The 22,374-nt window shown below is 39.0% G+C and overlaps 1 protein-coding gene across 7 annotated transcripts in view; it reads left to right on the top strand.

Annotated features, from left to right (window-relative positions):
- ATE1 (arginyltransferase 1) overlaps positions 1 to 21,398 on the top strand; it is a 79,470-nt gene extending 58,072 nt beyond the window's left edge. For all 7 annotated transcript variants that reach the window (XM_062001354.1, XM_062001353.1, XM_062001350.1 and 4 more), the window contains 2 exons: positions 648 to 768; positions 18,245 to 21,398. In XM_062001354.1, coding sequence (XP_061857338.1) covers positions 648 to 768; positions 18,245 to 18,423 — 300 coding nt within the window. In that variant the 3' untranslated portion in view covers positions 18,424 to 21,398. The remainder of the gene's footprint in view (positions 1 to 647; positions 769 to 18,244) is intronic.
- Positions 21,399 to 22,374: the final 976 nt, after the last annotated feature.

The raw sequence follows: 22,374 nt of genomic DNA, 5'->3' as shown, positions 1-22,374 counted from the left end.
GGAAAATAATTATGGCTGGTTTGTTTCTGGGTATGACTGCAAAAAATGTCTTTTTAATAAATCAGCAAAATATGGTAGAATTTCACTAATCATTACCTGTAAGCTATTCCAGGAAATACTCCATGAATTAAAAAGAAAATGGCACTATTTAAGGAGCAGTGAACAAAATACTCTGTGACTAATGCAATAAAAATAGCATCCTGCTTACTGTTAAGTGGGTTTTTCTATTAGACCTTTTTTTTTTTGTGGGATCTCCATTATTTGCTTGAATTACCAACACTTGAGACGAGCTGCTTTTGGAGGTGCTGAGTTTTTTAGTGTCGGCACCATCTCAGCAGAACTCTAGAGGATAACTTAAATACAGAGTTTCAATAAGCAAAGCCAAATCTTTTCAAGTTCATCATGGATACCATAAAAGTGTTAATTTTCCATTTTCTTCAAGTGCCAAGATTAAGTTTGTATTCCTGAGATGGTGCTGAAATTACTAAAGAAGTAAGCCTGAGATTTCAGTGAAGCTGTTTCTGATTCACTTGGTGTGGATTAGATCAAAACTGTTCCTTGTTCATAGGAAAATCTGGGAAGTTGTAGCCAGAGTGTTTTTGTGCAACTGATAACACTAGTCTCTTTTTTTTTTTCCTCCTTTCTAGGGTCAGTACAGGCCCTCTGACTTGTTGTGTCCAGAGACATATGTCTGGACACCTATTGAGCAATGTCTACCCCTGCTTGAGCACTCAAAGTACTGTCGATTCAACCAGGACATGAAAGCAGGTAAGTTTGTAAGATAGACCTATAAATTGTGTGACTTGTTTTGTTCATGTATTGGTATCATCTGCTGCTGAAGCATTATGGAATTCTTATTCCCTAAGGATAAAGAATGTAAAACTTACAAGTCCTCCAGCAAGCATTAGCAAAGAGTTTATCTTCTAACATAAAAGGAGCAATACTGATTTTTCAATATGTCCCATGTTATAGACCATACACAATTCAACATTAACACATATCACTGCCTTGCACATAGTTGTTATTCTGTGATTATAGAACAAATAATTACTCCTCTCTTACATTTCACTCACGTGAATGCATAAAGAAGGGAAACTAGAATCAATACAGGAAAGTGAAAGGGCTGGAGAAGCTTGAAGCAACAAGTGCTTTTGTTAAGAAACAAACCAGCAGATTTAGTTTAACAACCTGCCAGTGAGTATGAAGAGTACAATAAACAGCAGAAACACCTTAAACATCTCGAAGTAGATGAGACATAGATTTTTACATTCTGTAAAACAGCTACTTAGTGATTAGCTGTGGTCAAAAATATTAACAGACCAGAGCTTAATACAGTAATAATGCTGTCAAAGAATGTAGTCAAATGGAAAAGAATACATGTGCCTGCTTTAGCTGCTGGCCCTGTGGGCTGATTGCAGGCCTTGATGAGCTGTGTTACAGAAGGCTTGATGCGGTGTGTGGCTGGAAAGGGGAGTCTGATGAACGTTTTTATTGATTGCAAATTGCTGAATATCCTCTTCTTGAAATTTTCCCCACTGAATAACAGTTGGGAAAGGTCGTGGTATTAGTCAGAGATGTCAGTGATGAAGCTCAAGAGGATGTAACACTGTGGTCTGTTTCTAGCCATCAAAATACGGATTTACCTGTCCCTGAGTTAGAATATTCTTCAACAGCTGCTTCTTTCTTTTTACTTTTCATGGCTGTAGTTTAATATAGTGTTAATTGACTGGATGGTTAACTGTTGGAAGGGCAGGATGTAGAGAAATGAATTTAAAGACAAATGACTACTTAAGCAGGATTGTGAATTTCTGGAAAAGCTGCTTGAGTTCCTTGCTGGTACAGAGTTCATTCATCTTCACTCATCAAAAGATGAGTTCCTTCTCTTTTGCCTGTCACCATTTATGTTGTGACTTGGTTGCTCAACTGGAACAATAAGATAGTAATTCCAAGAGCCACAGTAATGAGGTTCCAATAAATTTCTAAGTATAGGTAGAGATCTAAAAGTTTTAAGTAGCAGAAGTACCTGAAGTGTTCTGTGCAAACAGAGAGTATTCTTTAGGGATTGTGGAGGCAGCTGTGCAGTGCAGTGGGTGATGGACTGGAGGGTGTGCTTGTTGGATGTCCTTTGAAAAGAGTATTTATCACCGTGGGAAAAGCTCAGTGTCTAAGAGACTTAAATGGATGGCACATCACGTCTTGATCAACTAGAATCATCTTTAGATTGATGAGAGGAAATTGGAAAAAATACTACAAAGGTAAGTGGAAGAAGGGAAATGGTTTTGGAGGCCAGTGGGGCTCAAGGTACTGCTGTTATTCAGAAAGAAGAGAGTGTGTTCATTTAAGTGCAGGAATGACAAGTAAACTACTGCCTTTGAAGATGTGAGCTCTGTACAAGCAAAGGGGCATCATCTTCTGGATTCTGTGAAAATAGCACTCACTTGGAAACTGCAGGATATGAAACTTTGCATCATTACCAGCACTGGGTATCTCACTCCAGACAGTACTAGAACTGTGACTTATGTCCTGTGGCTTAAGGAAATTAAAACACAGGTAGAGATTGAAATGCACTGGACCTGCTGTGAGCTTACAGTCAGTTGAGGTTTAAGTAGTAGGAAGCTATTTCTCAACAGTAAAATCAGTCTCCTCCTTACTTCGTTACTCTGCAATAGTCAGTAATATGAGTTTAATGAAGTTATGCTGGATTTATAAAAGAGCAATAGGAGTGATGGTGTGCTTTATTCATCTTGAATCAGCTTTCAATAATACTGCCCATAATTATGTCAGGTAAGTAGGTCATGATTTATCAGGAGTGTGGCTTCTGACGTGGAGACACAGGGCAATACCCAGCTCTAGTAAACAACTGGGAGAAATAGTGTGACTTGCATTTCTCTCTGGAGCCATAAAGCAGTCACTGGAAATGGTTGTCTGTGAATATTGTCTGCAATGTCAGAAAATTTCTGAAACGTTACCTCACGCGAGGTTGTTCATCATGTTTGGCAATTTTGAAAGTTAGTTTCCCTCCCTTTAAAGCAATTACAAAATCACCTAATAAATTTACCAGCTGCAGGTTATGAAAATGCATTTTAGCATTCCTCCTGCTTCAGGAGAGGGTGCTATGCACTCTGACCTTCCAAGTCTCTGCAATATGGCCAGGATTTCTGAGTATCCCTGTCCATTGCACTGCTGAACGTCTTCCTGCAATCACATTTATTTTGTCATTTCTGAAAAAAACCCCAAAAAAGGCTCACAAAAAGTGACAAAAAATTTATACAGTATCAGAAAATATTAATTGGTATTTGCAGAGCATTTTTGCCTGTTTTGCATTATGTGGTTGTCCCAAGCTTAAGCATTTCCAAATGCTTTTAGAGTACATTGTTTTCCAACCTCTTCTCTTTTGTCTAATACTTCTATTAACAGTTGGAGGATGAAGAAGGGAGGACACACAAGCTAAACAAAGTTCTTAACTCTTTATACCACAGAGATAGGTCTAAGAACATGTCTAACAGTTAATAACTTTAAAAAACACTCTTAAGAACCATAATAACATTTAATGTTTAGGATGGCAAATCATGGGCGCCTGATGTTTGAAATAAGTCCAACTCTCTACTGCTTCTGGCCAGCAGAATGACTTTCAGCCTTACTTAACCTCAAAACACTCCAGCCATACAGGCACAATGATGAGGTCTGGTGCCAGCAAATGCTCAAATCTGATACATAAATAAACTGCTAGTAGGCTCTTTATGTTCATTTCCTAACATGTTCCAGAGTGAACAGGATGCTGTTATCCAAGTGAAAAAGCTATGCTTGATCTGAATTGCTAGGCATGGCTCACAGTAATCTCAATTGCTAGGCATGGCTCACAGTAATCTCAATTGCTAGGTATGGCCCACAGTAATCTTGGTGGTGGAAGCTGCTCCCACCTTCCTGTGTCCGCTGCTTTGTGCAGAAGCTTTAAGTAGTGCAGATCAAAAAGGACTTTAATGCTTTGTTTTTTCTCTTGACTGATTTGTTTGCTGAAGATGATAAATTGGCAAAGCTATTGCACATCTGTTCAGCTTCCTGTAGATCTAATAATAGAGTGAAATCAAAATGGGATCGAATGGAATACATTAATTTGAATGAAAGCACTTTCACTAGTGCTGAAAAATACACATAACAAAAGGCATACATAGACTCCTCCTCTGTGTTGGCTTTGTGTGTTCTTGGAGACAAGGCACTCTTTGCTCCAGAGAGTATAGTCTACCACAGACCACGATGCATGCAAAATGATGATATTAATAGACTAAAGTCTATCGATAGACTAAAGTGTGTGGTTCATTTGTAAACATCACAGTGAAGGAGAGTTTTGAAGAGGGATCTAAGGAAGCACAAGAGTTATCTTTTAGAGTTCATGGGCAAATCTTACGCAGCATGGCAAGTGTAGAAGAAATCAAGAATATGGGGAGACATAAAGGAGCTTCCTTCAAAAACAGGTAACACTGGTCTGGGATATCAGATCCCATAGCCAGAGATAGAACTTGCATGACTGCCTGTGGGTGTTAGGAATGAAGATGTGGATGAAGGAGTAGAAACCTTTCGAAGTGAGGCCAGCCTGATGTGAAGAGGATGTGTTGGCTGGTAGGGACGTGGAGAGATGGGGAAGTAAATTTTGCAGTAGTTCACATAGGATTAGAAGGACTTGAGGAGTAGAATGCTGTTGAAATAAGACATGATAAGATTAAAACTTGAAAGTCTACATAGGTATTTGTAGAGATGAATGAGAGGCTGGTTTTTTTAGATACATTTTCTACCTGAAATAAACTAGTTGTGAAAGCCTGAATAGATTACAAAGCCCAAGTCGTATGCCAGCAGAAACTGACCAGTGCTTAACAACTCGACAACTACTTCCCTCTCATTGTTCTTGATGCAGACCAGGCTTTGCATCTGCCATCTCCACACAGCAGTAAAGGCCTTTCTTCTTTCAGCAGGAGTGGAAAACCTTAGGTCAATTTAGGGTTTAGACTATTTCCAGCTGTTTTGAGCCAAAATGACAATAGGCATTGGAATCAAGGGAAGACAAGTTGTCCTTTCTGTGCTGTTGAGTGATCTGCCTGAACACAAAAGACAGAGGTTGAAATTCAAAAGTCTCATAAAACACCTCACATTCACATACAAGTATTAACCATCTGAAAACAAAACAAACTGAAAACCCAAACAATACTAAAATCAGTGCCTGAACGTGCCTTTCCAGAACTGTTAGTCCAATGATCAATGCCAGAGTCCTGGGACAGTACACACGTAGCTATGTGGAGGTCAGAATTTGAAGTGAGAGATCTCACTTCAGGCTCACAAGATCACTCTGTAAATACCCTCATCCAATGGATACCTTACGAGTAGAGCTGATACCAGCTCACTACTTTTTGTGTTGCTCAACTAAGGAAAAGAAGATTTCCTGTCTTTTTCTGTGGCAGTCTTGTAACTCTTACTGCAAGTCCCTACCAGACTTAAAAACTTGTAATTTAAAAGCTGAAAAAGCTTTGTCTTCTTCAGAAATAACATTGCTCACAAATTACAGAAATAACTCCCAATTTCTTTGTTGCTACATACAAAGGAAATGTTCATGGCTTTGCTGCATTGTTCTTCTGCTGCAATAGTAAGCTGCACTAGTAAAAGGCAAACAACATTCCCAGTACATAATGATTTCTCAATCCTTTTATTAGCGACTTGATTCTGCTTCCTAATGCATCTTGCAAGGAACTGAGGGTTATTAGTTCTACTAAGTAAAACTTGGAGTTCTTACCCAGAAATCTGCAGGCTTAGGCTGTTAAACAAAACTGTATTTATATAAAAATAGGTTTGTGTGCATAGTACTTTCACTAGAAGAAGGATCTGTCACATCTGTTTCAATAACCTCGGTTTCTAGTGCTGTGCTTTTCAAAACGTTGAATTTTAGGTACAATTTAGATCCTCATGTATGATAATAAAAAGGACATATTTCAAGCATAGTTTGCATTTATTGTGTATGTGAACACAAGATGTTGTGGGGTTTTTTGTTCTTCCACACCCCATCAAGTGGAGATACTTCAATTTTAAGATATGTTTTTAAAGTATAGTGTATTACCGTAGTACTGGTCTTGTTCCTGCTCCCTCCCTTAACAGAAAAGCCACGATCACATATTTGTATCCACAAAGTGAAGTGCAGTTGCCATTTGGTCCCATCTGATAGTTTAGATTCCTGGCAAAGCGTTGAATCTAGTTTAAATCCAGTCAGATAGATTGATGCAAAAGACAGTATATGTTAATCTTTATAGGAGAAGTTTGATGTGGATTAATGTTTATAAGGATAAATGCAGTGAAGTTGATGAGACGATGCAAATGTAGTAACAGAAGTATCACAGATGGAAAACATTACAGGAATTGCTTAGAACTGTGCAATCATCTGATTAGGGAGAAATTGTTGGCCTGCCCTAAAACAACTGCTGTTGGTAATTTTTTTAAAGATACAGTGTTGTGTACTTTGGAGAGTTAGGAAAGTGTTTAACTATGTTCTGCTGTCAAACCATGAACTGAATTCTTCACAAGAACCAACTTTCCACTATCTTATCGAACCTGCAGGTAATAAATTTGAATTCTGTAACCAAGAAAAAGAAAGGCATATCAATTATTTCTAGCAGTTCCTCTAGAGGAGACACATCTTACAAGTTTGTTTCTGTTTCTAATTAAGTTTCTAAACACTCAGGCTCATCAGAATGGATATTTCTAAATCCAGTGTGATCCTTGAGCGTACAAGATATTTAAACAATGAAGATAGTGCCAATGAGTTGTAGCCAGACACCTTTTTTTTAGTGTGTTTAGATTAAGCTGAAATGGCTGCCATAAGCTTTTAGCCTCATGTAAACATATGCTTAAATGTTCCAGGGATTCTGTACTAAAAGGGTGATGTTTTTAGCTCAGTTCCTGAGGGGTCCTAAAGAACTGGCACTGCGTAAGTTTTTCTTGTGGGTTAGAAATTACAGCAACCCATCATCTCTGCAACAAAGTCACCCAAAATGATCTATTGCAAAGACAGAAAGGTCTTTGCAATGTGATCTGAAGTATGGTCATAACGTGCACTCACTCCATTTTGCATTGTTCCAGCACATCTCAGCACTTCACTAAAACTTGGTGATTTAAAAGTTAGTATTCATTGATATTCTAAATATATCTGTTTCTGCCATACATGTAGCAGAGTAAACCAGTGCCCCTCAAGAAGCACCATCATCTGCCTTGTAGTTCTTGAAACATTTGGCTTGGATTTAAAATTCTCAAAAATGGGGTTTAATCCAAAATGACTGTCATGGAGGCTGTGGAACAGACACATGGATTTTGAAATCACATACATTTTAAGGACTTTGCTTGAAAAATACAGATATCCTGGCATACTTCTCCTCCCAATGAAGAGATGGCTGTGTGCTTAACATACTCCTTGGCCATTTGAATGTTGTGACATCTGATTCTCTGGCAGAAGAGGTCTGCTTGCTGGACCAAAAGTTGTCTCCTCATTAGTTGGTAAAGATTCAGGGGAAAGTGGGGAAGGAAGGGCAAGGACCGCCAAGTCTTGTAGGAGTCATTTTCCATATGAGAAGGTGTTAGAAACACAAGAACAGAAATTAAAAGTGAAATTAATGTGGGATAAGTTGAGGGATCATGCAGATTCATTTCATGCCGAGGACAACCAGCATATGGGATTAGTTTCAAAATGTGATAAAAGTTAAAAGCTGTAATTGGGTGCAGATAGGGAGCAGCTGTGGAAATGACACCACAGGCATGTGCTGAGCCCCGGCTCCACCACGCACTACCAGCCACCATGGCAAACCTTTTCCAGGGTAAGACCTTTTGGAATGATCCTTGATGCCTCAGAACATGTTTACTCTCTGCTCTAGTGACATCATCCCGACTTTTCACATGGAACATAATTGGTTCCATGTTTTAATTAATTTAGCCAGTGAACTGATTGCTGTAATCTGATTTATTTAGCTGATAAGCTACTGCCAATTGCCTCAGTATTGCCTGTTTCATGGAATCACTTGCATTTGTAATTCTCAGCTTGGCTCTTGTATTCTGTTTTTTTCATCCTTCTCATATAGCAAACTCCACAAAAGCTTTGCCTTGCCTTTCTGTTTAAAAGATCCTCGTAGTGCTTTCTGCCACTTTCACTTCTACACAGTTTGATTATTTGAATAAATACCATTTAACTCTTTTAGTCTTTTGTATTTTTTGCTGTTTCCATCCCATTTTTTTGGAGCTGTAACTCTCTCAAACATAACTGTAACTTTTGCCTGTTGTGTTATCTTTTATTCCATTGGTTTTACTGTTGTGTTGAGCGTGGGGCTCTGTACTGCATTTTGCTTTCAGCTTGAAGTGTCTTTAAGACCTGATATTAAAAGCCCCTGGAAGGCTGGTTGAGAGTAACCCACCTCCTGACAAACCTTCTTGTGAAAGTCTGAAGTCCTCATTAGCACCCCTTCACTATCAGCTGGCTTGCGGTCAAGTCCCATGGGAACATTTTGCTTCAGAAAAAGAAACAAAGCCACCAACAGCTTTTTATTCTTTCATAAATGTGATGAAAGTAAGTGTGTGTCAATATATTTATAAAATAGAACTTGCAAAACCTGTTCAAAATTGCTAAAATTCCCTTTATTTTAATAATTGTTCCTACCTCAGCCACAAAAATCTTTTAATTCCCTGGCAAGGTCATAATCCAGAGGGTGACAATGGCTTACTAAAATTAGAAAGCATATGTTCTTAATTTTTTTATGCAATGCAAAATGACTCTAAAATAAAGAAAATGAGGCAATAAGGCCACTCCTCTATTGTTAGCCCTTGTAAAGTTAATATTACATGAAAAAGAAAGTCTGAAACACTTTTATCTGTCATAAATATCAGCTTTGCACTCAGTGGGAGCTGCAGAAGTTCAGATACTGGGAAGGACAATCACCATGTGCTCTCACATGGTACCTCATCTTAGGCACTGTTGATGCTACAAACCTCAGAGACCAACTCATTAGTGTCACTGTGTAGTTAGAAAATGACTTATTTAGTGAAGTTGAGTGTTAGGCTTCTTGGGTAAGTCTTTACAGAATTACAAGACGTTTTAGTTACCAGTTGAAATGAAAATGCAGCTTATGTAGTGTTTCTGGCTTTTCTTATGCAAAATCTGTTCAGGAAATAGATGGAATAATCTGTTCTGTTTGAGATGTCAGTGTAGTCACTGGTATTAAAGTTCTGTTAGAGTTAGTAATGAGGTAAGCATTCTGTGTTTATCTAAGAAAAGTATGTTTTCAAGATAAATGAATGAAGTAGTTAATTCATTTTTAACAGGAAGTGTTTGTGAGGCTGTTTCTTTCCAGCCTTCATCGTTTCTATTTAAGATGCCTCCCTAATCCAGTATTCTGAACCTGTAATTCACAATGTGTGTCTCCCCAACAGTCACTGAGTCACTTCTGATGATGCTCTTGAAATGACAAGTACCTTGCTAAACTCTCTGGAAAGCTACTGGTAATTCTGTTAGTGAGTGAATGGAGGAGTTGCTTTTATGAGCTATTTCCAAGTGCTTGTTGGATTTTGACCATGATTTTTCCTTTCTAAAGACAAATGAGCAGCTCAAAATACTGAACATTCCTATGTTGTTCTGAATTAACTTGGATACTTTGAGGAACAGAAAAACTCAACTAACAAAGGTTCTGAGAACAGGAGAGATGCATCTAGTGCAGGGTAAAGCTTGGTCAGGCTCAAGAATGCTGTCCCAGAGCAGATAAATCTTTGCAGAACACATTATGATCAGAACAGGGCATGAGAAATGACTAAAGCAAAATTAGTTGAGGTATGAATGAGGTTGTAAAACTTTGGAACTGCAAAACTGTCTTCTGCAGTCTGGTGCTGCTGTCACAGGACCTGGTTTAGGGAGACAGGCTGCAGGGCCAGAACTGATGTCTCACAGTGTTCACACATTGGAAAACAAGCCGTGCCTGCTGCAGTTGTGCTTCTGGTCCTTGCATGCACAGTGAATTTAAACTGAGGGCATAATTGAAAGTTGACTAGATGACAAAAAAAGGTATTTAAAACAAAAAAAAACCCCAAAAATAAGACAAAATGACGAACACAAAAGCCTCCTGGGTGTGTAGTTAATATTCTTCATTGGCAATTCAGGCTCTTGCTTCTTGTGTCTGAAGTTATCGATAAGAAATAGTGTCAGAAACACAACTTCAAAGGAATTGTTCATTTTGTCTTCTGGAAGAGCATCTAAAATTGAAGTAGTTATCTTTGTCACTTTGCCATTACTAGATTTTTTAGTGTCTTGACTTTGGAAGCACTGGGTACTGTTACCAGATAGGAGCTTGTTCAGTCTCATTTAACTAACATTTTTCCAGGTGGCACTAGTTTGAGTTGTGTAGTTTTTTAACAGTGCATCCATGAAAAGCAATTCTGTGGACAAATACTAGTATTGTTTAAATCTGTCCCTTTTGTTCAGGATAATAAATTGAGGTAGATTAGAATGATTGTATTATATGAGAGCTCCTCATAAATAAACTGGGGATTTTCTCCTTCTTGCTTTGTGTGTATCTCTTTCAAATGTATCCAAAACAGCAGGCCATGCTTGGATTTTAGTGTTTTACTTCGGGTTTTAGCTGATGTAGTCAAAGCATTGCACTTGCAGGTAAGCCAGAAGCCTTTGCAGGTTACTGTGAATTACAACAGAAAAAGGAGAACTGCTATGAACTGCTGTATTCACAGGAAATGTTTTCCATTGGCTCCTATTCATGTTTACTACTAGAAAAATAACGAGTCAAAACACAATGAGTTATTGTTTCCGTGCAGCACAGCAGGGTTAGCGGATTTTGAATGCGTTTTGTCAAGTGATTAGTCTGCTTGCTTCTCAAGATTGAATTGCAAATCATAAAGCAGCAGTATGATTGCAGGCACACGGCCCAAAAGTTTTGTTCAGAAGAAGTCTTTAGGATTTACCCTTGTTGCACCTTCCTGTATTTACGCCTTTTAAGGTTCCCTATGAGTTGTAAGACTGTAATTCTTCTCTCGCCATGTTTTAAGGATCACTGATAATATTTGGATAAGGTGCATTTTTCCCCTTACAAATGTTCTTTTTTTTTGAATGGTCTTTTCAAAAGTTCCTTTTTTTCTTCTTGTTAGAATAACTGCAAAGAGTTGGCTGATTGAGAATATCCTGAGCATTTTTACTGTACTTCCTTTGTGATTTGTGCTTCCTGGTTTCAATTAAGAATTCTTTTTCATTGAATTTTGTTGCTGTTTATGCTTCATTTTATCTGTATTCTTATTTTGGCTTGAGTTAGTATGCCCTGGGGTATATCAAAATACTGGTCTTTAATATTTCTTAATGTGTGGGTCTAGCATGGAAAAAGCAATATGAGAAAAACACCTTTCAATTTCCTATTTTATATAAATATTACTGAGTATTGCTCATCTTTTCACTGGGAATGGTCTGTTTTGGTTTTGAGGACATCTTCCTATGCTCTGCTGGTGAACAAAAAGAAGTAATGCTTTAAGTTAAGAAACAAGCTTAAATTCAAAGGTCAGATACATTAGATTTCTGACTGAAAAGTGGAAACATTTTCTATTTCCAGCAATTAATATCTCCTATATTTCAGTCATAAAATTGGAAATGTTAATTTGTTTCTTCCTTTTCAAGTTTCTTTGTTTTAAAATCATCCATCATTAACTGTGACAAGGTCATGTAAACCAGATGTAGCTTTTCTTTAAAACAAGGCTGTAGTGTTTCTCAAATAAATGAACATTGCCTTAGTGCAAGCAGTGAGGGATGGCTGCTTCTCTGGATCATTTCTACACCTAGTTCGGAAACTCGGGTGTCATGGAGCTTTTTAACTCCTTGTAATAATGACTTTTAAACACATTGCTGTTCTTTGATCTGGAAAATGTGAACCCTGTGTTCATCTTTTTAAAATGATGCAAGCACTAATTGCTTCAAAATTAAACACCAAGAACAACTTGATGCAGAACCAAAACCCAAGCATAGCTTTTGGGCTGTCAGTCTTAAAATATAGCAACTGTCAAGTCTTAATCTTCATACTTATTTTTTTGCCTGTGGATTTAATGCTTAGAGGTAAAAGAGGGTTTTTTCTGAGATTTGATTTTTAAGCAACATGTAAACTAATTTATAAGGTGCGTTTTTTAAGTGGGAGCTGCCTTCAAAGTCCACTTTCAAAGGGAAACGCAGGTTTCACTGAACGGTGTGGTTTAAAACATGTATAATGTTGAGTTAGGATTGGTTCTTTGCCTGTTTGCTTTCTCTCTTCCACTTTTTCATCCTGCTATGGAGCAGAAAAAAAAAATCCAGGTTCTCTGTGTAGCACAGATGCAGAACCACAAAGTGAATGTGGCCAAATAATAAGCTAAATATGAGCCAGCAATGTGCCCTCGTGGCCAAGAAGCCAATGGCATCCTGGGATGCATCAACAAGAGTGTGGCCAGCAGGTCAAGGGAGGTTCTGCTCCCTCTCTACTCTGCCCTGGTGAGGCCTCATCTGGAGTCCTGTGTCCAGTTCTGGGCTCCTCAGCTCAAGAGGGACAGGGAAGTGCTGGAGAGAGTCTAGCACAGGGCCAAGATGATCAAGGGTATAGAACATCTTTCATACGAGGAAAGGCTGTGGGAACTGGGGCTGTTTAGTCTGGAGAAGAGGAGACTGAGGGGAGATCTTATTAACATTTACAAATATCTAAAGGGTGGGTGTCAGGAGGTTGGGACATCCCTTTTTCCTATAGTAGCTAGCCACAGGACAAGGGGTAATGGGATGAAGCTGGAACACAAAAAGTTCCTCTTAACCTATTTCAGTGTTTCAGTGAGGGAGCCCTGGCACAGGCTGCCCAGAGGGGGTGTGGAGGCTCCTTCCTTGGAGGTCTTCAAGACCCGCCTGGACATGTTCCTATGTGACCTGATCTAGGTGACCCTGCTTCTGCAGGGAGGTTGGACTGGATGATCTCTAAAGGTCCCTTCCAACCCCTGCCATTCTGTGATTCTATGATGAAATACTTTACTCTGGGCGTGGGGGTTAAGCAGCATTTAAGGAAACGGAAAGTGATCAGAGACAGTGTCATTTCAGGATTTAGCAGGAGTGCCATGTTTCTTTTTTGAATTAGAAATACCAGCCCTCAGTAAGGCTTTCTGTGACTAATGTGGGTTTTTTGGAAGTTGGCAGTTGTCCTTTGTAAAAAATAAGAAAGTCAGTAAATTGATCACTTATTTTTAATTATTTCTTCACTTATTTTCCTGTAAATGGAGAAATGTGCTTTAAAAAAAACCTGGCTTACCTGCATCTTTGTATTACAACTTTGACAGATGTACAAGTGTCATGTTTGTGAGGAGTGTATTAAAGGGGATGAGGCAAGAGGTACCGTTGACTCAGCATCCATCTCGCAAGGCTGTACAGAGTGCTGCTGCTGCAAGCTGCCTTTCTAAAGCAGTATCAACCAAAACCAGCTTGACCCAAATCAGACACCACCAAAAAAGCTGGTTCAGTAATAGTTTGCTACAAAAACCTTTGCACCATCATCCTTTTTTCAAGGTGCAGGTGGCTCCAGGCCTGCCTAGAGCTGCAGCAGGCTGTTGCAGAGCTCGCTCGCGGCTCTCTGAGTTGCAGTTGTATGGCTTGGCACGTGCTTACCTGGCTTGCTGACCACATGTAGCTGTTTTTCACTTTGGCTTATATTAGGTAGTAATAATAAAGGTTAGTGCACGTGGAGAATGACAATATTTGGCTCTCAGCCTCCCAATATGATTTCATACCAATGCTAATCAAAGAATCAGAACACAAAAGTCAGAGTTTCTGTGTGAAAGCACACTGATGCCCACTTTGCTGTTACTGTGAATGAAAGTGGTAAAAAATTCCTCCTTCTTTTGTGCTGGTATTTGTGCAGGAATGCACAGCAGCGTTTTAAAGTCGTGCTTTGGTTTCGAGAGGCAGCTTGGAGGGGAAGCTGGTTTGGGTTGTGCAAAGAAACACAAACTGAATTGTACAGGAGTACGTCAGGCTTCCTGCTCTTCACATTCCTCCTAGTCCCTCGAGTACAAAAGCATTTCTGGGGCTGATTGCTGGATGAGGCTGCCTTTGAAGACCACTGCTGTTACGCTGAGCTTGTTACTCAGCAGTCTTGCCTGTGCTTTTGAAGAAGGTGCATGCGGGTAGCTGGGCCAAGAAATCAAACCAACGTCTGCCTGACATCTGCCGAGACAAACCATTGCTTTAGATCACTTCTACTTTATACTTCATTTTCTACTGATGCTTAGCAACAAATCTGATACACTTTGTCTTTTCAGAAGAGGAATCCTCCATGTATGAAATGCATTTTATAATGGTGGGGGGTGGGAACAAAGAATTTTAGCACTTCTTTGCAATCTTTTTACAAGATCGTGGTGGCAAGGTTGAATTCCATATGAAAACTCCCCTGTATTCAAATATTAGTAGAAAAATGCTGTGTAAATCATTTGAAGAATATAGAGAAGAGAAATGAGTGACAATTTGTTCCACAAGAATTCATCTTTGAGACTTACAGGATGCTATTTCTGTAAAGAAGGACAGTTGTCATCCACAGTTACTCACCTAAAATGACAGGTGCTTTCAATCTACAAAAGTGATTTGTCTGAAGTTTAGTGGTTTTTTATATATCTACTGTCCAAACTATGTTTAATAAGTGTAAGTGAATTAAGAGAGAAAACCTTGTATGGTTTATATGTGAGGTGACAATATCTCTTCTGTAAGCTACAGTTACTCAACAGCTCCATGAGAAGATCATCTTCACAAAGGCAAAGTGCCAGTAATTCAAATGGACATTAGCAGTACTGTACCTCCTTCTAGTACCACTGTTCATTTATAATGCTTTAATAGAACTGCTTCCACCAAATCCACTCGTTTCAAGTGAGAATGATGAAATGTTCACAGAGATGTCAGGAGAGAATGCACAAAATTAGATGAATTGCAAAAAACTGTAAAACCCCCATAAAAATACATCCCAAGACCCAGTGATATTTGCTTAGATGAACAAAATGTGGACTTACAGGAGAATGGTTTCTGCAATACTCTTAAGAAACAACTTTCCACATGAGCTGTGCAGCACGGTCTTGGAAATCATGTCACGCAAGGTCTGGTCTTAGTCATACACAGTGGTCTGGGGTGATGGCTGAAGAAGCAAGACTCAGAAAAACTGGCACTGTTATGACTTGATGAGGCATCCAGCAATGATGCACTTGCATAACATTCTTAAGAGCAAATTTACCAAGATGATCAGGGGACTGCAGCATCTTCCTTATGAGGAAAGGCAGCAGGACTTGGGGCTATTTAGTCAGGAGAAGAGGAGACTGAGGGGGGATTACATTAATATTTACAAATATCTAAATGGTGGGTGCCAGGAAGTTGCGGCAGCACTTTCTTCTGTTGTATCTAGCAACAGGACAAGGGGTGATGGGATGAAGCTGGAATGCAAGAAGTTCCATTTAAACATAAGAAAAAACTAGGTGATCTAGGTGGAGCTGCTCCTGCAGGGGGGTTGGACTAGATGATCTCTAAAGGTCCCTTCCAACCCCTACCATTCTATGATTCTATGAAATAGCTGCAGAACTGAGCTAGCAGGGGCCTGACTGCAGGGAGAATAATGCACCGACTGTGCTTGATATAATGAGTAGACTTGGAGTAAATGCTGACTAACAAAAACCGAGTCCAGCTGAGCCGGTAAGCCTGTACTGAAACTGAAGGTACAGTAGCTTTAGTTACTGTAAGAAATTGAATCTAAGGCCAGGAACACTAAAAGCCAAAAGATGAACTCATCCAGAGTATGAGGCTTTAGTATTATTTGAAAGCAATGAATATCAAACAGCCAGTAGTGAGCGGCTTTGGAAATGCTTTTGGCGTGGGACTGTGAAGGCTGCGCTTGGCACAGGTCCACTTCAGCACACAAACTTATAGTCAGCCTGGAGGTGCAGTAAATATATATTTTCCAATTTAAGAAGTTCAAATAACTTTACACTTGTGTCACCTCCAGAAGCTAAACTTGCACATTTTCCCTGGGTGAACCTTCAGAAGGAGGAGGGTGTAATAGAAGAGGCAATAGGGCTGGTAGTAAAACCAACCTATTGGGATATCAGAAAGGTGTTGGCTGCACATCAAAAACCTAATGGATTTCAAAGAGGGAGAGAAAGCCATAAAATGGTTTTTGACTTGGTGTTTCTGTAAAGCAGTTGCCAACAATAATTAGTGGAGAATGCAATCTTAGCAAGTACTGTTCAGATTTTCTTCCTTCAAACCATCTTTTCCTAGTTAAGTCCTAAGAAATACATTGTGCTTTCATGTTAGCAATCAAAACATAGATAAAAGTAATGAAGTAACTGTAAGCTTTGTAAAGGCTTCGTTAAGTTTCACATACTAAATTCAGGCAATCAGTAATGTTTATAATCCATTTCTCTGGGTGAATATCAGCAAGTTCTTCAAATGTCTTGCAAAGAAAAGCATTTCATGACCTCCTTTGTCTGTGGAGTAATAAGCTTTGCTATAGTAAAGGCTGCATTTGGGCAGAGGTTTGTCGTACTGATTTCTTCAGATTGCTCCAGACAAGTCTGGTGGTGAGTCTTAATGAGCAGGTATGTTAAAAAAAAGACAGGACCTGGTGACCAGTTTGCTTCCCAGAGCTGGTGTCATATCCTCTGTGCTCTAGATCTATTGCCAGTTGTGAAACTTGCTGAGAAAGTTCTCTGCCTCTGTGCAAGCCATTGTGAATAAAACCTGTTTTGGCCCATGAAGTAGCTGCTTGCATGAGCTGGTTTTCCACAGCAGTTGGTTTAATTTTGAGTCAATCTATGAAGGCTTCATTGTGGATATTGTATCAAGAAGTCTTCAATGTCCTAACCTAAATGAAGCAAGTACACAGACACATAAAATACTTGGATTTGGGGCAGAGTGATGCTGTACTTTAAGCATTTACACTTACCTTTGCTGTCTCTTCAGCCAAAATAGTGTCCTGATGCTGAAAAAAGATTTGAGTCTTTGCTTAGTTGATGCTGTCAAATGCTGCCATTCTTAGTAAACTTCTTTGTTACTGTTTGGGTTTATCAGGTTGTGTTCTCAAACTCGCATTTCAGATCTTTTGTGTTTCAGTTAACTCTTACATTGGTGGCTTTTTAAACCTGAAGTTCAGGGAAGTGCCAGGTTTCTTCTACCAGTGTTTTGTAATCCTGTTATTCATTTCTCCAGCAGTGGCCTCAGGTGTGTGTGGCATGTTCTCTGGCTCTTTTCAAAGAGTTTCCTAGCACTGCAGAGCCAACTTTTCTGACACTCAGCAGCAATATAACATTATTATTCACCAATGGTAACATCAGTTGGATTCATAAAAATAAGGAAGTTTTAACTTGTTCAACGATGCCCTTATGTGTATGAATCTGGCTAAATTAACACACAAGGGGTCTGTAGATGAGGTTAATAAGATTCAACTATGATGTGTGTATCTTTGAAAGACTAAGCAATTATGTCTTGCCCACCCAGGCAGTGCTTGCACTGCTAACCCTGTCACTCTGCAGAGCTTGGGGGTCAGACTTGAAGGAAAGGCATGTGTTTAGCTTCCTTCTACTAGAGAAACTCAGAAACCAGGATAAATGAGGGGAAAAAAAAAGATTGGGGCTGAAGGGCCAAAGGAGTTTCACCTGGAAAGGTAGTTTATTACCTGATGCTTACCTAAGGCAAACAGGGTAGAGTCTTGCTGGTTTTAATACACTTCACAACTGGGGAGAGGGAGTGCTCTGTGCTGGTGGATCTTGCAAGCAGTGCAGTAATTAAGTGCACTATGACAGCAACAGCAAGTCTCTTCTGGTTGGTTGTGTTTGAAAGTATTTCCCAGCTACAGTTTCGCTTCTGGCTGTGGGCTCCAGTGAGCATTCAATGAACATGGATTTTAAAATGCAGCACTAGAGGTATTGTCAGAAATGCTATATATCACCAGTAGAAATGTGTGATGCATGATTTATTTTTTCACACACCACAAATAAAGTTACTTTGCAAGCTAGGTTTTGTTTTGAACCACTATTCAAGAAGACAGTTTTGGAGATCAGCTCTGTTTTCATCTGCTGTTCATCTGCAGATTAGTTTTATTGCTTCATACAGTTTTCATTATGCATATTGAAGTTAGCTGCATAAATTAAGATCGTATGGACAACACACATAACTAATCTTTGTGTTCTCTGCTTCTCTTGGCAGTTGATGAAGGTCGTATTAAGGAACTGGGCAGAGTGAAAGTACTTCACAAGAGAACCATGATGCCTTACAGTGTGTACAAGAAAAGAAGGAAGGGGCCAAGCGACGAAGCCAGCGTTCAGCAATATGCAAGTTTGGTTGGACAGAGCTGTTCAGAAAGAATGTTGTTGTTTAGAAGTTGAAAAATCACAAAATGGCATTTTGATGGCGCTACATTTTCTTGCACTGCCACTGGATGACGTGTACTATAGCTGTGTGTCGGTATGCCTACTCAAATAGCAGTATGAAATACAGATATATAGCTAGGCTTGTGTGAATCCATGGTACTGTGTTTAAAAGTCAGCTCCAGTAACAGTTACGATACAGCAAGGCTTTAGCAATAGAAATGTAGAAGAACACGCTTGCAATATATTTTGATGAAGTAGTTCTAGCCTTTCTATGCATCTTAAATCTGATTATTTAAACAAAATGAAAACCAGGTATCATTTCTGTAGAGACAAAGGTTGATTAAATCTAGATTAACAGTAATTACAGATGCTTTGAGGTAGCACCTTGGATATCTCTCATTAAAAATTGCCCTGGTATGCTCCTAGACTCTTGCAAGAGAACTGTAACGTACTCGTACTTTCTGGCATGAAATCTGGCAGGGTTTGGTTTTATTTCAATAGTATATTTAAAAACAGGAAGAAGTTACATTCACGGCACATTCATCATTTGTTTGAAGCAGCAGGTTAGTATCTGAGGTCCTAGTGAATGTAGGAGTACACAGCAGAGTCTCAGTGGCTTGAGATGCAGTGCTTTGGAAGACTTTTCCCTTTGGAGATGAAACAGAATAGTTGTACTAAAAATATACCAAAGATATGCAGCCAGGTGGCATGGTGGGTTTTGGGTATAAGCCTTATCCTTTGTCTAAAAAGAGTGGATGTTTTAACGCACATCACATCACTAGTGTGAAAGGGAGCTTGGGACGTTTGTCCTGTAGCCCTTCAGTGCACAGTTCAGAACTATGCTAAAAAAAGAAAGACATGAGGTACTGCTGCTGGGTTCTGTTGCATTTTTTTCTCTGCAGAATTGTATAGGAAGACTTAAATATCAAATTCCTGGGTGTTTACTGTTTTGTTGATGGTGCAGCAGCTCACAGGTTAACATCTTTCATAACATTTGACTAAATACTTGTGTTAGAAACACAGGACGTCATGGTGCTTTATGAAAGCACTTTATTACCTGATGTATGAACCTTGTCACTAGCAGTCTGTGTCCCTGTCAAGTCATACAAGTTGTAGGAATTTGGGGAAATAACACTGTTGTATAATACAGTAATGTATTACATCATAAAGATACCAATGCATTTGTGTTTCTTATCTTGTTAGATAGCAGGAGCTAGTATTTACCTTGAATCACCTACAAGTTTCCTGTTAACCTTTGAAGAAAGATTCTTGTTCAGGAATATACACGTAGGCATTTTTCCCCAGAAAGGAACCAAATCAATGTTGCCCTCTGAAGATCACGTTCCCTATCATTCATTAATTTTAAACACTTGGCCAATATTATTAACTGATGGCTTTTATGTGGAACAGACGTAAGAATTTGGGGATTCAAGGACATTACAGCTCTAACTTTTTTCTTCCTATCTCTTTGACCATTGTGATATTATTGATATATAGTACAGCTTCAACAGTGGTTTAAAAAGGTAATTTTATGGTTGAATAATTGAGTTCTATAGGTCTACTCCTGATCTGCAACCAAATCAATTATTTCTGTCTAGTAGATGTTACTCCATTACTTGATACTCACAAGTTTCTGTATACCATACAATCTAGTTTGTCCATGTCTTATCTAACCCAATTGCCATGGGAGAACCACTAAATACTGCTTATGAACATTATTACAAAGAGTTCCTTTCTGTGGAGAAAATGCCACTCAGTGAAATGTCAAATAGTGCAACGTTTTCTGCCTACACAACGTGTTGAAAAGCAGCGCCCATATGGCTTAAAACCAAAATAAATGAGAGAACCTTTTTATATGATATAAAATCAGTTCATGGGCACAGAGGAATTCCAGCATGACTTGCAGAATCGTGAAGGATTATCAGAAGCATTTAATGATGGCCTCCTGAAGGAGTTACACTTTGTGTTACCTTGCAAGGGGGCAGACTTAATGTCACCGCCGAGAGTTCTTGAAGAGCTCCGTCTTTTTGTGCCCACTGTTTGTTACTGAGATGCCTTCTAGATATGGATTAGACTTTTATCTGATGCTCTGTTTCTCTTGGGGAGCTTTTAAGAGCTGCATTTAAGCAAAAAGTGAGCTAAGTATAAAACTGAGTACAGCTCAACCGAAGTTGCTGTTAGTGTGACCACTAAAGGTAGATGACCATTTCCTGTGAGTCCTGAAGCGGTGCTTTCACTTCTCAGCTGCAGCACCATGGCACACAGGGCTTCTGACTCTCACTCAACTCAAATATCTATCTGTAAAAAGAGTCAATAGCGAGATTAACTCGAAAAGTGAGGTAATTTGATGCAGTATATTGAGATCTGACTTGCTGCTTTTAGTTTTATTTTAGAAGGAAACGGGTGCAGTATTTTTCAGGACTGATGCCTCTATCCCTGGTTTAGAAGTGGAATAGAGTCTGGGGATGAAGTTCTGTAAATTTGACCTTCAGAGGAGCTGAAAATTCACCACTGTTACAGTTTTATTTAATGAGATCTTGTTACTGAGAATTATTCAATTTAGAGAGATTTAGTACAAATATTTTATAAGAGTTTTTTTTAGTATAGGTAGCTCATGAGAGTAAGGTTGCCTTGTTCTGTCATCTGTCGATAAATGGGTATAAAATGGTGGTAAGAAAATGCAGAGCTGTGACAAGTGCTAAAAAATACCATTCTTTGTTTGAATTGGAAATAAGTGGGGAGCTTGTTCATTTCCAGCATCAACACGTTTCGGTAAATGCAAAAGAACCTGCATGTCGAGTTTGTAATTGCTTTTCAACAGGCCTGTTTGACTTGTAAGTACAGAAAATAAAGTTATTTCTAGTCTCTGTGAATTATTATAAGTAATATAATAGCTCTGAGTGTGACTTCTGTATTTATTACCTTGTAGGATTTTATTATCTTGGAGGATGACTTAAGTGTCCAGTGAATAGCAAAATCAGGGAAGTCACAGAGTTGCAGTGGTTGATTAGAAGGGAGACCTGTAAGTTCAAGACACATAACTATGTTTTAGGACTAAATTTTACTTCTGGCTAGACAGATTAATGAAGACTTTATGCTGTGAAAGACAATTTATAATTCTTCTGTGCATACAATAGAATAAAATCAAATGGAGGCTTTTGACAAATGGAGATTAGATGGGACTAGCTGTGTATTTTGGTTAGGTTATTCCCTTTCTGCTTGGTTGGAAAAACCCCTTTCTCTGAAGTGAGCAGCCAAACAAGTAACAGCCGATTCTGAAATATGTGCACAAAGATAACCAAACACTGATTCATTTTACTGCTGAATGAGGCTGAATTGCAGCTATTTCTGGATTCCTGAATGAAACTATTGTCAAAGCCCAATGCCACCATGAGTCTAGATGTTGGTGTGCTCAGGCTTGCCTTGTGGTGGTCCAATGGACAAGGCTTTTAAAATCATACCTCTTAGGAGCATTTCATTGTTCCTTTGAAGTGTGCACCCATCAGTGTCTTTGAAGTTCTTTTAATATCTTTGCCACGTGATGATGCTGAAGCCACCAGCCTGATCAGCCATGTATTTCTGAATTCCTTTTCATTCTAGTTGTCCCAGATAATCCTTCAGACATGTATGACTTTCTCTCCTCATGAGCATTTCCATCTCTACCATCTCCTTCAAGCTTGTTCATTCTGTCTCACTCCCGTTATAGGAAGAGTCTGTATTTGGGAGTGTATAGACAATATTTGGGGCAGAAATCATCACCACATTTCAGGGTTTTTGAAACATCACTGTTTCCAAAAGCATCGTAGCCACGTGTTGTACCCAGTATATTTCTAAAGCTGCACCTTCAGAGCCTATGATCTTACACACTGAGCATAAAAAGCCATATGACATTTCCACTTGCCAGGTGATTTGTTTTCCTTAATTTAATCAAAGTGATGAAGAGTTTCGCAGCCCTGACTCTGTGGC

The sequence above is a fragment of the Colius striatus genome, chromosome 8, assembly GCF_028858725.1.
Source record: "Colius striatus isolate bColStr4 chromosome 8, bColStr4.1.hap1, whole genome shotgun sequence".
In the NCBI taxonomy this organism is placed as follows: Eukaryota; Metazoa; Chordata; class Aves; order Coliiformes; family Coliidae; genus Colius; species Colius striatus.
This window is presented reverse-complemented; position numbering and strand designations above follow the sequence as displayed.